We start from the raw sequence: 16,286 nt of genomic DNA, 5'->3' as shown, positions 1-16,286 counted from the left end.
GGCGCAGGTGGACAAAGGCCTGACTGAGAGCCTCTCTCTCGCTCTCGTAGCAGCCGTTCTGTGTGTTTATCATCGAGCCGGCTGGACAGAGGGTTCGGCCATGATTAAATGAAATGCTGACCATCTTAGCACCGTATCCCACAATCCAGCGGCTTACCTGACCTCCCTCCCCTCTGCAGTTTTAAATTCGGGCTGCGCCGACGATAAGAGAAACACAGACAACAACCCCAAATTTCATCACCGCTCACGACGCCCCTGGCTACAACACTCTATCACTCCAGGAAACCTGTGGAAATAGCGCTCACATATTGAGTTATTTTCTGCAATGGTTTGGGGGTAAAAGTGTTGAAAACAGTTACAGCAAAAAAACTCATTCTGAAGCCATATGGCTTTCTTTGTTCCATAGAACACAGAACAAGATGTTTTGTAGCATGTTCAAGCTGCTATTTTCCATACAATGAAAACAAATGATGACCAGGACTGTCCGACTCTAAAACTGACTGACATCATAAGAGTAGTATGAAACACACACACACACACACACACACACACACACACACACACACACACACACACTTGCATTTGTAGTCTTCATAGGTGTAATGGTTTTCATACTGTACAAACTGTATTTTCTATAGCCCTACACCAACCTTACCCCTAAACCTACCCCTTGCAGAAAACTACAGGCAATTTTTGAATTTCATAAAACACTGTTGTGAATGTTTTTTTAAGCCTTTTGTTTTACAGGGACACAGGAAGTGTCCTCATAAACCATGTTTACATTGTAATACCCATGTCATTATACACATTTGTGTACTCATAAACCATATATACCAGCACACACACACACCACCATAAAAGTTATATTTTATATAGGCGTTATGAAACCATATAATGAAATTTACAATAAGTCATTATTCACTGAATACTCTTGTCTCAAATCCTTTCAAAGTGTCTTGTGACTGATTGCACCCCCTGTATTTGAATATGCACCAAGGCTATTATATTTAACTAAACGTAAAACTCTTATTGGTTGCTGAAAGCATAATTAAATAATCAAAAATATGAAACAACCATGCAATGTGTAGGAAATGTGTACAGCTTTTTTGAATGACGGGTGTTCCAGTTCTATCAAAATACATCTAGATCACCGTGACTACTTGACACGCCGCCATATCATCCTCCAAACTCTGGGAGCCAGTTAGAATATTACCCTGTCATTATTTATTTGGGTGATTTAAATGTTATAATAGCATTTGTTCAGAACAATGACAGCGACCTCTGTGTGACTGCCATCTCGGATTTCAACACGCAGAAAAAGACACGGTTTAAGATTAATAGACGAAATGTGTGAGGAGTCAATTTTTGTGGAGCCTGACTTATTCATGAGGAAATAAAGGGCCTTTAGCCACGTTAAAGTGTGAGTGAGTGTGTGTGATCTCAGACAGCAATATAAGTGTTATTAGGATAAATGCTGCAAGGAGGCTGATGCCCGCCTGATTGAAGATCCTACGCTTCTCTGAATGTGACTGGCATACAGCCAGTCTGAACGCAGCAGGGCTGCACTTAATCATGCCATTCAGCAGTCTTATTAGAGAACAATTACTAAATGGCAGGCCTTGTAAATCATAAATCATTCATCAAGATGACTGAAAAAATGAGTGAGGCATTTTGCTGCAAAAAGCCAATGGCCGGCCTCATGTGTATTCATGGGAGTGTAGGTAGATGTTGTGCAAAGCTGTTGCTGCCTTCATCTGTCATGAAAAAACCAAGACCTGAGCCACCAGAACCGGAAGGACTCTTGGAGAATATATTAGCCTGGCTCTTTAGGAAATTCAACTCATCTTGGAGTTATAAATGTGAAGTATTTAGCTACAAGCTGCACTTATTTGGATTGGTGTAACTGTTTGGCCTTGCATTACTTCATATGGGCCACATCTGAATATCTCATGGTCTCATATTTACCAAACAGTTTAACAAATTCAAATGCTTTGGGCAACTTAGTCCATTTGAGGCCAAAGATGTCCCCTTTAAATAAATATAAAAACACACTTTCCAAAATGCCCTCTTCCTAAAATCTTAAGACGGCTATTTATCTATTATTATATTTATGGTATGTGAGAACATTGTGGCTGATACTACAACCCGAATTCCGGAAAAGTTGGGACGTTTTTTAAATTTGAATAAAATGAAAACTAAAAGACTTTCAAATCACATGAGCCAATATTTTATTCACAATAGAACATAGATAACATAGCAAATGTTTAAACTGAGAAAGTTTACAATTTTATGCACAAAATGAGCTCATTTCAATTTTGATTTCTGCTACAGGTCTCAAAATAGTTGGGACGGGGCATGTTTACCATGGTGTAGCATTTCCTTTTCTTTTCAAAACAGTTTGAAGACGTCTGGGCATTGAGGCTATGAGTTGCTGGAGTTTTGCTGTTGGAATTTGGTCCCATTCTTGCCTTATATAGATTTCCAGCTGCTGAAGAGTTCGTGGTCGTCTTTGACGTATTTTTCGTTTAATGATGCGCCAAATGTTCTCTATAGGTGAAAGATCTGGACTGCAGGCAGGCCAGGTTAGCACCCGGACTCTTCTACGACGAAGCCATGCTGTTGTTATAGCTGCAGTATGTGGTTTTGCATTGTCCTGCTGAAATAAACAAGGCCTTCCCTGAAATAGACGTTGTTTGGAGGGAAGCATATGTTGCTCTAAAACCTTTATATACCTTTCAGCATTCACAGAGCCTTCCAAAACATGCAAGCTGCCCATACCGTATGCACTTATGCACCCCCATACCATCAGAGATGCTGGCTTTTGAACTGAACGCTGATAACATGCTGGAAGGTCTCCCTCCTCTTTAGCCCGGAGGAAACGGCGTCCGTGATTTCCAACAAGAATGTCAAATTTGGACTCGTCTGACCATAAAACACTATTCCACTTTGAAATAGTCCATTTTAAATGAGCCTTGGCCCACAGGACACGACGGCGCTTCTGGACCATGTTCACATATGGCTTCCTTTTTGCATGATAGAGCTTTAGTTGGCATCTGCTGATGGCACGGCGGATTGTGTTTACCGACAGTGGTTTCTGAAAGTATTCCTGGGCCCATTTAGTAATGTCATTGACACAATCATGCCGATGAGTGATGCAGTGTCGTCTGAGAGCCCGAAGACCACGGGCATCCAATAAAGGTCTCCGGCCTTGTCCCTTACGCACAGAGATTTCTCCAGTTTCTCTGAATCTTTTGATGATGTTATGCACTGTAGATGATGAGATTTGCAAAGCCTTTGCAATTTGACGTTGAGGAACATTGTTTTTAAAGTTTTCCACAATTTTTTTACACAGTCTTTCACAGATTGGAGAGCCTCTGCCCATCTTTACTTCTGAGAGACTCTGCTTCTCTAAGACAAAGCTTTTATAGCTAATCATGTTACAGACCTGATATCAATTAACTTAATTAATCACTAGATGTTCTCCCAGCTGAATCTTTTCAAAACTGCTTGCTTTTTTAGCCATTTGTTGCCCCCGTGCCAACTTTTTTGAGACCTGTAGCAGGCATTAAATTTTAAATGAGCTAATTAAGTGGATAAAAGTGTAAAATTCTCAGTTTCAACATTTGCTACGTTATCTATGTTCTATTGTGAATAAAATATTGGCTCATGTGATTTGAAATTCCTTTAGTTTTCATTTTATTAAAATTTAAAAAACGTCCCAACTTTTCCGGAATTCGGGTTGTATAGAGACAATATTCTTTTTTACACAAATAAATACCATAGATTCTACTAAAACAGGACATAACAACATTATCTGGGTTTTTATGTTTAATTATGCTGATATAATCTGTATGTCTATCCATCAATCTCAGCAAGGCTAAATTTACTCGATCAAAAATAAAGTAAAACAATTTCAACGAACCGCTTTTCTAGTTTAAAACGTATTTTAAAATGCAATTTATTGCTGTGATGCAAAGCTGAATTTTCAGCATCATTACTCCAGTCTTCAGTGTCACATGATTATTAATATCAATGTTGAAAACAGTTATGATAATTCACTTAATCTTTTGTGTAGCATACATTTTGTTGAATCATAAAAGAGTCAGAGGCAGAATCAGAGGCAAAAGAGATTTTGATTCAAAATTTTTTTTATGTTCTTATAATAGCACCACCTTCAGGCAGATGGAGGTAATTTTAATGTACAAACATACTTCTGCACATGATCAGATGCTCCTCGATCTCTCATCCTGTCTTAAGTAAAAGATCTGGCGATGCATTAAAATACACGTCATCAGAGATGTACAAGTAGAAGGTGGGGGGAAGATTATGAACCTCATCAGCTTGGCTCATGAATTATTAATCAGGTGATGTAACGTTCATCCAGTAGTCACAACCAATTTGAGGAGGTCAGGTAAGTGGACGCTAGCACTAGTTGAATTACCGCTTACGACTTGGGCCTTCGTTCAGTCGGCTGCTGATGCAACTGGCTGGCAGATGTTTCTTCTTGGTCTGAAAGTCTTAAAGCAGACGGATGTCATTTCGATTACCTGAGTGCTTGAGATTTGGGATCATTCCACCAGATTTGCCATCTCTCACTTTATGATTTCTGACATCCAGACACTTTCAGGGAAGAAAAATCGCAATGATAAGAAAATATGAACAAAACCCCTTCAGTACTGGACCCCTAAAAATGTGTTCCTGTTTGATGTGCTGGTGCTGAGGTTTATTAATATGAATATGTGCACCTCCACTAGAAGACGCTAGACTGTAACTCCCCAAAGACAAACTCAAGCCTGCGTTCCTTTGCTCTGTTGCCTTCGGTGTCTGTTGAAGTGTCATTTGATAGACATCTGTCACATCTCATCTCTTACACACCCTGTCAACTCTCTCTCCCTCACTTCCTCTTGCTCTCTCTGGCCTCCACAGGCTGTTTAGCATGTGTGAGCGTGCAAACCACTTCAGGAGGAATAGAAAGACATGAAGGGTGAATTTCTGTCTTTATCACAGTCTACTTCAGTGCTTCCGACTTTTCTTCTGTAGGTCCCACAAAAGTACACATTTTAGTCTCCTTTATCTGACACAACTATCTCAGCATATTAATGAGCAACTGAGAATGAGGTGCATTTGATTAGGAGTCAACTAACTAGTTATGTGCAAAACTACATACAGTGTTGTGAATCACTAGTCAGCAATCAATGCTTTTGATTTTGCAGTGGCAGTTCTCTGAGAGTTTGCCATGTTGACAATGTACAAGCAAATTAATGTACATCAAATTCTTTTTTTCTGTAAAGTCCTCTAAATCATTGTCTAGCCACCTTAAAATAATAAAGAAAAGCAACAATCTAAATAAAGCTCATTAATTGAGTAGTCAATTGGTGAAAGTCTAGCTGACCATCTCAAGCCATCCCTAACAACAACATAAAACAAAGCCACTCAGAAAAGTTCTCAAGAACTCCATCCCTAATGAATACAACTTGATGAGTACAGGTGCATTACTGTATACACTTCTATTAGAAATATATAATGACTACATGAAACATTGCAAATGTATAAATGTCTTTTAAATGCATGTGCATTTATATATAATCACCATTTATTCATACTGCCTTAGGACAGACTTCAAACTTTGTTTAACTGCAATGTTGATCGCACACACACACACACACACACACACACACACACACACACACACACACACACACACACACACACACACACACACACAAACACTGGTATTCCTCTCATTAGGGGTTCACTATATAGGCATAAATTTACTTTGATAAATAATTTTTTTTACTTTACAAAGTGTATTTTCTATCCCCTTACCCCCACCCCTCACACAAAACCTAATTTTGTATTATTGATAAGCTTGTTTCCTCATGTGGACCAAAAAATACTATAAAATAAAATACATTTTATAGTAATTTTGTCCCCACAAGGACAAATTTACTGGTATTATTATTCTAGTGGGGACATTTGGTCCTCATAATGTAGGGAATACCAGGTAAAAAAACTCACAGTAACGTCATTCTAAAGCCATATGGCTTTCTTTGTTCCATAGAACACAAAACAAGATGTTTTGTAGAATGTTCAAGCAGCTCTTTTCCATGCTATGAAAATAAATGATGACCAGGACTGACTCTAAAACTGACATCAGAAGAGTAGTATGAAACACACACACACACACACACACACACACACACACACACACACACACACACACACACACACACTCTCTCTGCCATTACTACTCTGCTACTCTTCTGATCACATAAATCATCAGAGGCATGGGAATGTTCTGAGAAGTGAATATTATAGAATCTATCAGCCTGACTCATGAATATTGATTAGGTGACATAATATTCATCTAATTAATATTCATGAGCCCACGTGGATTTCCTGAGAGGCCATTACATGGGCACAAGTCATATTAGGATTACCGCTAACTGCTGGTACATTCGTGCAGCTTGTTGGCAAATGAATTTTATTTGACCAGTTAGTTCCAGCACTGAAGGGACTGGAGATGTATAATGACACTACTGTCTTTTAGAACTGCTTTGCAGATTCTGAACTGTCGCCATTGTTGAGTTTTCATAATTAGTGTTTCTTGCCTATAAAGGCAAAGCATCACTATTGTTCTCTTGCATACTTATTAATCTGCTTCTTCTTCTTCCACACAAAGGTTGGCGTGCATCCTCCCTGTTTGTCATAAACCTATCACTCCTTAGCAACCAAACAGAGTACACTAGCAACCATTCAGCAAAACCTATATTTCTGCATCAACACATCGTATAGATATGGGAGTTGGCTCTTTTGAGTCATGTTAGCAAACAGGCTAGCAGTGAATAGCTACATGCTAATAATGATTAGCTAAGTGCTAAATCAGTCTAAGAACATGCCAAGAAATCCATAAAACTCCATATTAATGATCTGTGACAACTACCAACCATCCAGAACACCCTAACGGCCGCCTTGCAACACCCTAGCTAACACCCTAACAACACATTTTCTTCAGGAGATGTACATATGTTGTTGATTCTGTTGGTTTCCTGTTTATTACTATGAGGCTGATTTCACCCCCTCCAAGTTAAAGAAAAAAAAAAAAAAAGATTATTTCCCAAAAAGTAGTGTACTTCTGTCCAAATAGGCTAGAGGAATGGGAATCCGAGTAAAGAACAATGTGTTCCTTTCCTAAATCCCTCAAGTTTGTTTTTTAAGCTCCACAAAACACTCTGGAGGAGGGCCTTTTGTCGACGCTGTGAAGCCCCTGGATTACCATACATCTGGAAGGTCCACTTGACGTGCGAGTGAAGGATGGAGAGCGCTCTCCCCAGTGATAATGACAGTGATCTGGCAGCTCTCAGAATGAAGTCAAGGGCCACAGGGTGCTCTGTCAAAAGAAGCAGTGCTGTCGGTCAGACTCGAACAGCCCTCCACAGGGGGCAGCGTTTAATTACCTCAGGTCTCCAGTCAACTCTCCAGCTAAAACAAAAGTAATTGCCACACTTGAAAAACAAAACAAAAAAACACATACAACTTCTTTGGTTAGCAGGGCTGTGGCGACTCAGTAATGCTTTGTGGAGGAGTAATCCGTGTGTAAAGAGGGAGCACTTGGCAATTTGTGGTTCCCTGAAAATCTCAGTTTGATAATCTAAGCAGAGCTGTAATATTACATTGTGAAGATAAAGAGATGGAAAAAAACGAATCAGCAAATAAACAATCCCAAATTCATCTGGCTTCACACTGACTGATCCAAACAATCAATAATAAACAAAAGCAGCTTTTAGCATTTTCTGTGAAATTTTGAAAACCAGTGACTTCGTCCAGGTGTAAACATACTATGATAGGTATTTATTACAGTACCTAATAAATATTAGGAAATATTTATAAGCTTTGAATGGACTTAAATAACAAATTGTGATTATACTAGTGTTTTTAAATAACTTTTAACCTGTTAGCATACCACTATTCCGCACGCGGTACACTGCATGTTTTTGGCAAATTTTACAGGAATGCTAAGGGGTCAAGGAAATAAAAATATGTGAAATGTCAGGAGTTAATATACCAGTTACAGTCTTCAAATATAATTCTGAATACTGATTTTTTTTGCAGCTCTGGGGTCACTGAATCATTGTTGAATGATTTGTTCAAAACACTGATTCATTAACTCCGTCATTTTAGTTAAACCGCAAACATGTTGTACTGTGTTCCCCCATTTTTTTTAATCATGTCCATGTAGTATTCATTTTCTTATTAGTTTTAATTTATCTAAATGATAGTAATGATTTAAATACCAAGTTCTATCATGAAACTCTAGATGGCGCAGGCTGATATGATATTTTTAGCGTTAAATGACTTGTCCTAATCTGATTGGTTCATGTTTAAATGCATTTAAATGGCTGATTAGCATTCACAGTATTACACACACTTTCAGAGTTTCCATATCGTCTTATGTAATGGCAGTAGCAAGTTCATGTACTTGCTTGCAGTAGCAGCAGCCGCAATAATCTACAAATAAAGCAAAAATCCAAAGCAGCAGCAATTCAGAAGCAGCAGAGTAGCAGATCTGTTCTATCCAAGATTAAATACATTAACATTGTCATTTCCATTGGATTTAGTTTGGAATTATTTCCTTTTAGTTGAGCACAAATAGACTAAGTATCTATAGAGTCGTGTCTAAAACATCTCTGGTTTGAAAAAAAAAACTGCCTCAAAGATCAATGGACACACAATAGCAACCACAACAACAATAAAAAGCCCTCCATCCCTACTCTTTCAATAAGTCTTCAGTGGTTCTAATTAGTGTAATTAATTCAGTTTAATGAGCCCTCTTCTCTCAGTCTGCAGCCTCTAAATCATGGCATGACCACTTTGTAAGGAAATGGAAGGAGCACTTTTGGTTAACGTAGATTTTTGTAAATAATTTTAATCCACAGGTGACACTGTTGTCTATGAGTGTTGTGTGAAGGATCTGAGGCTGAGAGCTTTCATGAAGAGAGCACAGGCCGAAACACGTGACGTCATGCCAGGAAAACTACAAGCCCCACTGCAGATAGCCTTAATTAGCTTTCTGACTCAATTAGTTTCACTAACGAGCGTATTGACTGCAAGCAAGTGTTTTGGCTGGTGAAGACGTATTCATAATAGACCTTTTTTTCATCTTGTTATTCGTTTTTTTTCCTAGCCTTACCTCTAGCATCTCTCTTCTCGTCAACTATGTTTCTGCTGCCTCTGTGATGTACCAAACTCTTCTTTCTCACGTCTGTCTCTTTGTCTTTTTCTTTGTACAGCTAGGATTGTGTAACAGAGTGAAAAGAGCAGCGTCATCTACATTCTCTGAGCTTCAGGCTCAACTCACATCGACTACAAGACACTAAGGCCCGGTTTCACAGACAGGGCTTAGACTAAGCCAGGATTAGACCATAGATCAATTGGGACATTTAAGTAATTTTTATAAACATGCTTAGAAAAAAACATTACCGATGTGCATCTTAAAACTAAAAAGGCACTGATATATTTTTAAGATCAGTCAGTGCAAGTTTATTGCAGTGGAAACAGCTCAGACTTACATTTTAGTCTAGGACTAGTCTTAAGCCCTGTCTGTGAAACCAGGGGTAAATGTGACAGACCAAACAAGTCAAACACACTGCAGTCAGACATCAGAGAAACCTAAACACAGATCGCTCTAGTGAAACAGTCAAGAAGTCGCGCTGAATAAAAAGTGTCCGCTCTATTTGCCTCTGAAGCTACTTGATTAACTGATCACTTGCTTTCTTGAAGGAAACACTCGCTGAGACTATACATGCTTGTAAAATGGATAGCTACAACTCTAAATTTTGATTACATGAGTTACAATGAAACTGTCAGTATCTACTCTGATTTGATTCTCTTAAGCCAAAAGTGCAATACAAGCTGTAAAAGTATGTGTTTGATTCACTAAAAAAGGAATGGCTCATTTGGAATGGTCAGTTGTTCAGGAATTGGTAGGATTAGACAGGCTGTGCTGTATGCTTTTGATTCACTTCAATTAACTGGTATACTGACAGAATTGGAGTTATTTATTGGGACTGCTCTGGTTGCGCTGCCTGAATTTGAATCAATAATAAGAACCGGCTCATATGCGTCAGTCAGTCAGGATTTAGTTGGACTACATTGTTTGTTCTGGAATTGGTTGGACTGCACTGGTCATGCTGTATTGATTTGATTCAATAACAAGAATTGGCTCCTAATGGTCATTCAGTCCGAAATCAATTGGACTACACTGGTCATGCTGTTTCATTTTGAGTCACTTAAAAAAAACAAGAGAATAGCTAATTAGTGTCATTTGTTCTGGAACTTGTGGTCATGCTGCTTATGATTTAAAAAAAAAAGAACTGATTCATAAGAGCCATTCCTTCTGTCGGACTACATTTGTCATGCTGCTTAGTTTTCATTTACTAAAAGGAATCATTAACTCAAAAAATTGGTACTGCGATGGCATATCACACCAAGCCACATCAAACTGCCAATACGAGGGATGCTAATGCAGGCCAACGAATACATATTTTACTCTCTAAATTAGGCTGGGTGTAAGGACGGCAATAAAACTACGACCACCAAACCTAACAATATTCATCGCACTTAATGTTAAAAGACATGCCAAAATCTGATCACTTGCATATTTAAGGCTTGGTTATGAACAACAGTCTCAAGTGTCCATGAAAGGTGCCAGGCGGCCATAATGATAAATTAGAACTGCAAAGAGAGACACAAGCAGACAGTGATCAGATCTAAGAGAGAGCTCGTTTACATAATGTCCTTTTCAATCAATACAGGAACGCCCCTTTACACGCTTCTATAAGAGACGGCCAACAATTCCTCCTCTGCACCATGATTCTTTTTCCTGCCTTCCCTCTATGTGAAGACTTGCAACATCCAGATAAAGCTCATTTTAGACTTCTGTGTGCTCAATGACGTGATTGACCCTTTTCTATTAATTAAATAAAAAATACACAAAAAGTACAATGGATTAATATACCTCTCTTATGATGACCATGTTTTTCCATTTCTGAATTATTTTGAGAGCATAAAGTTACCAGTTTAGTTCAGATTGCAAAATGGCATGTAGTGGAACTCCAAAAAAAAGAAAAAAAGAAAAAAAAAAAAATATATATATATATGTATGTAAATATACTATGGATGTACTCAAGTTTTTCACTTGTTGGTTACTCCACATGATATTTTAGCATCGTGAAATTAGATTCTTATTAAAGAATCATCGTAAAATCGTAAAAAGATTTCATCGTAAAATCTTCTTCTTATTGTTTTTTTTTTGTGTACACTCTTATGCATTTTATTGTGCACAACTTCAAAGGCAAAATACACTTGAAACATTCCAAATCTAGGGCCATTTGGAATGTATAGCGTTGTTAAAATGTTGAATATTCTTGAGACAAGGTGTCATTTCAAAAAGTAGCATCACCTGCAAAATAAATCAAGTATAGGCCACAGTTGGGAGTTTGTGGAGATGGGTTGTTCAGATGTGGAACAGACGTTAGAGAGAGATTAGTTGAGGCTCACCTCCACAGGGAATCTCCTGCCATTGATGCTGTGCTCCGAGCCATCGGAACCGTTGCTCTGGCCCCAGTGGAACTCCACCTTCTCTGCTTTGAAGCGGCCCGGTAGCCCGGCTCCTCTCACGAAATAATCGTCCTTCAAGAAAATTGCCACTGTGATGATAAATAGGGAGAAACAGTGAGATAAAAACCACTTTCTTGGCATGTAAATTAACCAAATGCCTTCCAAGGACTGATGCATTTCTGACTGAAAATAAAGGAAAAAAGACCGGCGGACACTTCATTTTAATATTTATGATTTTTAATTTAGCTTCCTTAAGGGACATGGGTTGAATATTATAAACACCTTCTTTTTTTGCTGTTGCTGTCGTCCTCAGAAGGCCAGGTAACAAATGCACACTCTCAAGGCTGAGAAAAAACAACAGTGCTCTCTGTACTTCTCTCTACTCCTCTGTAAGTTTTTTGGGCCTTTGTAGATTTTTTGACGTTATCCGACACGAGAGGGAGAATCGATTTCATTAGTTATTCCAGCTCTGAGCTTCATGAGCTTTAACAAACAGGCAGGAATTAGATGGCTAAGCCAGCAGGACCTTGGAACGGCACCATGTGAAAACTAGGCCTTGCCTGCCAGCAAATCTTTGATCAATGCAAATGTTTCTTCAAGGTTCCAAGATCTCATGAATTTCTTAAGTTTAATTTGGCAGAGGTCTGTGAGAAGCTTGTGCACTGGGCAGTCCAACAATACACATTCGCTCGCTCGAAAAAACACCTCTATACGAGGAAAAGCTTTTTCTTTTTTACTTTACTAGTTTTTTCCTTTATCTTTTTCTGCCATGTACAGTATGCATACTGTGCACAGTAGGGGATTTCAGCATGCTGGGAATAGAACCAAGCTCACCGAGAGAAATACTGTATCACACAATGTACTTGACTTGATACTCCATTTTCAGTGAATGAATTCGATGACTTAAAGATAAGGCATCTTTTTAATAAAAACTGGATGAATAAGCATTTTAATTTATTATTATTTACTTTATTATAAATGCATCATATTTATTATGCTTACAATGGATGATTTATTTATTCTGTTTCATACTGAGTTAAAAAAAAATGGATATGTAGTGTACACCAGTTGTTCTCAAACCTTTGGATTTTGAAGATATTTTCTCTGGTATTTCTGTTGTAATTATGACAATGCAGCTTGTCTTTAAACTTTTAAGTAACAGAAACTGGGTTTGAACTATAATTCGATAAGATCCTGATGTGGTATATTATTCAATTAAATAAATGACCAATCTTGATATATTTAAACTTTTAGCACTGCAATTAAGTTAGTTTAAATATATCAGTGTATTCAGCTCAGTATAGTAATGGTTACAATATATTCTGCCCAATATCTAGTGAGGAAGTGTGCTAGTATTCCAGCGTATTCTTCGTATCCACAGTTTTTCCTTTTCCGGACATCTCTAATGACTGTTTCGCTCAAGGTGAGAAGGTCAAGGGTCACTTGACATTGCAGTCTTCTATAGAGAAAATGATTTAAAACATTGATTGAGGCATTATTCAGAGGTGCCGAATCTGTAGGTTTATTGAGCTGCCCTGTTCCAGGTGATTATTTCGCTGATAAAACACTCATGTGTCATATAAATAGCAGAGCGGCTTTCCATTATTCATGGGACAACAGTGGGACATCTGTCCTCCTCTGTACGGATTAGGTTAAGGAGGGAAACGCTGGGCAATTCCTGTCTGTGTTTACTTCCTAAACATGCTCCGTTGCAGTATGGCTTAATGGTGCAAGACTGTAGCATGAAAACTGAATTTAGGTGTGAAAAGCTCAGGGGGCGAGATCACATCATAAAAGTTTGATAGAGCATGAAAGTATGAGAGTTGAACACTTCCACTCAATGTAGCCTAAAATTAATAGCGGTCAATGGTCTGGTGCTGTCTGCATCATATCCTAAATCTATTACCTCTCTCTCCAAATAATTTTCGGTCACCATTTACAGTCACTAATAAAAAATATATATATTACTTAAATTAGAAATAGGGTCTTAAATACTGCTCTTCAAACAATGCTTTTACCTGGCTTTAGAGGACTTTTCAGGTAATTTTATGGCCCATTTTAAACCGGGTTCACTTTTATGTAACGGCCTGGTCATTCTGCTCTATATGTCCTTATGTTTGATGACATGATGGACAGATTTTCTATTTTTCTTTTTTTACTATCCCCAAAAGTCTGTGTGGATTTACCCGTTTTGCCTGTATTCTTCATTGACGTCTTGTTGGATGACTCTGCATCAAATCCGTCCAGCGTGAGTTCCTGGTACTCCATCGAGACCTTTGTGTCTTGATCGGCTATATTGATCGGCGATTGGTTTCTCTCCTGACACTCAGGAAAAGCAGCCGCCCACCCTGTATCTGGTCCGTACGTCCCTGCAGAAGAGAAAGACAGCAATCAATGGATCATCACACTGCAAACAGAAGCCAAACTGCTCCCAGACTCACTTTATTCTTCATAAATGCCAGTCAAAACATGTTAGAGCTGTCCTGAGACGACCACCTGTCTGTCTGTCTGTCTCATGAAAACAGAAAAGCTTCATGAATTGACAAAGTAGTCACACTTTAATCCAAGACCTTTGCAGACTAAAGCAGACGCGATTTTTTATTTAGTTATTTTACATTCTGCTGAGAAGTTTATAAGCACTCAGTAGAGGCAAATATAGAAACAGTTGGAAGTTACCAGTGGCAGCATGAAAAGTCTCTTTTCATTCGAGACCTAAATATGATGTGAATGAATGTAGTGGGATAGATGGGATAGACACAGTTTAGTTCATGTGTATAAAGTAAACTATCAGATTACTTTCTAATAATGGGAAGGTGAATATTACCTGCAAAAGTACAGAGCCTCACACAAGACAAACTCAATTGTGCAGGTTTGCATTACACAACATCAAGACGATAAGGCCCTTCCTAATGTAGCCTGCTGCCTCTTGTCCAGGCACTTGTCATTTCTGTCATTTGACTACTGCAATGATCTTCTGGCTGGACTTCCATCATGAGAAACCAAACCTCTACAAATGATTTAGAAGGCAGCAGCAACACTGGAGAGACCCTTGTCATCTCATACACCATAAAATAAAAGTAAGCACAGGCAATTCTACTTGAGCACACAAAAAGAAGACAAGCAAACAAGACAAGGATATTTTAAGAGTCCATTAAACTCTCTAGTATGGTTGGAAGCGCCGCTTTGGCTTTGCTAACAGTTAAAGCCTGCCAAATCATAAATGCACCTTTCAGAGCAATAACCACATCCTGATGAGACACTGTAGTGCCAGTGTGTGTTTGTGCGTGCGTGCGAGTGTTTCTTCTCTCTCAGACTTGGTGAGAGGTGAGCAGTGGTCCACAAACAGCTAAACAGAAGGTCCATTCCTAATTGAAAGCCATTCTCAGCTACCGGCCTTTAAGATGAATTTGTCGACGATTACCCCAGGCCTGCAAGCATCCGGAGCGATCCGAAATGCGTATTTCATCAAATTAGGCTTCATTCTCCTCAGCCTCTGCCCTCACAGCAACCTTGGGGTATATTGATTGGATGGGTCTGGGTTTCATATGGAGCGGCAGAGTGCTATAGATCTAGGCAGCACTGCTGGGTAATAAAAGAGAGCAAGGACTTGCATGTGAAGAGATTACTCACTCCTTAATGCAGCCATAACAGGGTTAGAAAAACTGCACACGTAAACTTAATTCCAACCACACCTCAGGATACGCATCTCAGATGAGAAAAACAGAGGTCCGAGTACATAACCCTGCCTCTGAGCAGAAAAACAGAGATCCGTACTATTTCTTTTTTTTATTTGTTTTCTTTTTTGTTTCTGTTACATCCATTTTTCATTTGTTTACGCATTAAAGGGATACTCCATCCCCAAAATAAAAATGTTGTCATTAATCACTTATCCCAATGTCGTTCCAAACCCGTAAAAGCTTTGTTCATCCTCAGAACACAATTTAACATATTTTGGAAGAAAACTGGGAGGCTTGTGACTGTCCCATAGACTGCCAGGTAAGTTACACTATCAAGGTCCAGAAAAGTATGAAAAGCATAACAGTCTATCTGCCATCGTTGGTAAATCATAACGTTATGAAGTGACGAGAATGCTTTTTGTATGGAAATAAAACAAAAATAAAGACTTTATTCAACAATTCATCTCCTCTGTGTCTCTCCACATCAGCATAGCGCCATATTGGAGAATATGAGTTGGATGCAGAAAATGAGTTGGACGCTCTTATGTGTCAGCCGCGCCTCAAGGATGAAGCTTTGCCTCCAACTCATATTCTCCAAAATTCAATTCAATTCAAGTTTATTTGTATAGCGCTTTTTACGATACAAATCATTACAAAGCAACTTTACAGAAAATTAGGTTTCTACAAGATCTAGTAGTAGCTTATAAGTGGTGACTGACTGTTTATGTGCATATGAAAGGAATTTTTCAGACAAATTAATACAAGACATAGTCAACCATGAGATGAATACTATTAAAAGCAATTATTATATGATGCAATCACACTTGTAGCAATATTTGTTAGTTCTGTATGTTGTTTCAGGGTTAGCATCATCTGAGGTCCTCAAAATGGCGCTACACTGACGTGAAGAGACACAGATGAGACAAATTGTTGAATAAAGTGGATATTTTTGTTTTATTTACATACAAAAAGAGTATTCTTGTTGCTTCA

The 16,286-nt window shown here is 38.5% G+C and overlaps 1 protein-coding gene across 2 annotated transcripts in view; it reads right to left on the bottom strand.

Moving 5' to 3' along the window:
• The window catches only part of LOC132119284 (receptor-type tyrosine-protein phosphatase gamma-like), a 295,833-nt gene that overhangs the window by 77,980 nt on the left and 201,567 nt on the right, over positions 1-16,286 (bottom strand). For both annotated transcript variants that reach the window (XM_059529115.1, XM_059529114.1), the window contains exons 3-4: positions 13,806-13,988; positions 11,560-11,708 (exon numbers count right to left, since the gene is read on the bottom strand). In XM_059529115.1, coding sequence (XP_059385098.1) covers positions 11,560-11,708; positions 13,806-13,988 — 332 coding nt within the window. The remainder of the gene's footprint in view (positions 1-11,559; positions 11,709-13,805; positions 13,989-16,286) is intronic.

This window comes from Carassius carassius, chromosome 38 (genome assembly GCF_963082965.1).
Source record: "Carassius carassius chromosome 38, fCarCar2.1, whole genome shotgun sequence".
NCBI classification, from domain to species: Eukaryota; Metazoa; Chordata; class Actinopteri; order Cypriniformes; family Cyprinidae; genus Carassius; species Carassius carassius.
Note: the sequence above shows the minus strand (reverse complement) of the source record. Positions and strands in the feature narration are given on the sequence as shown.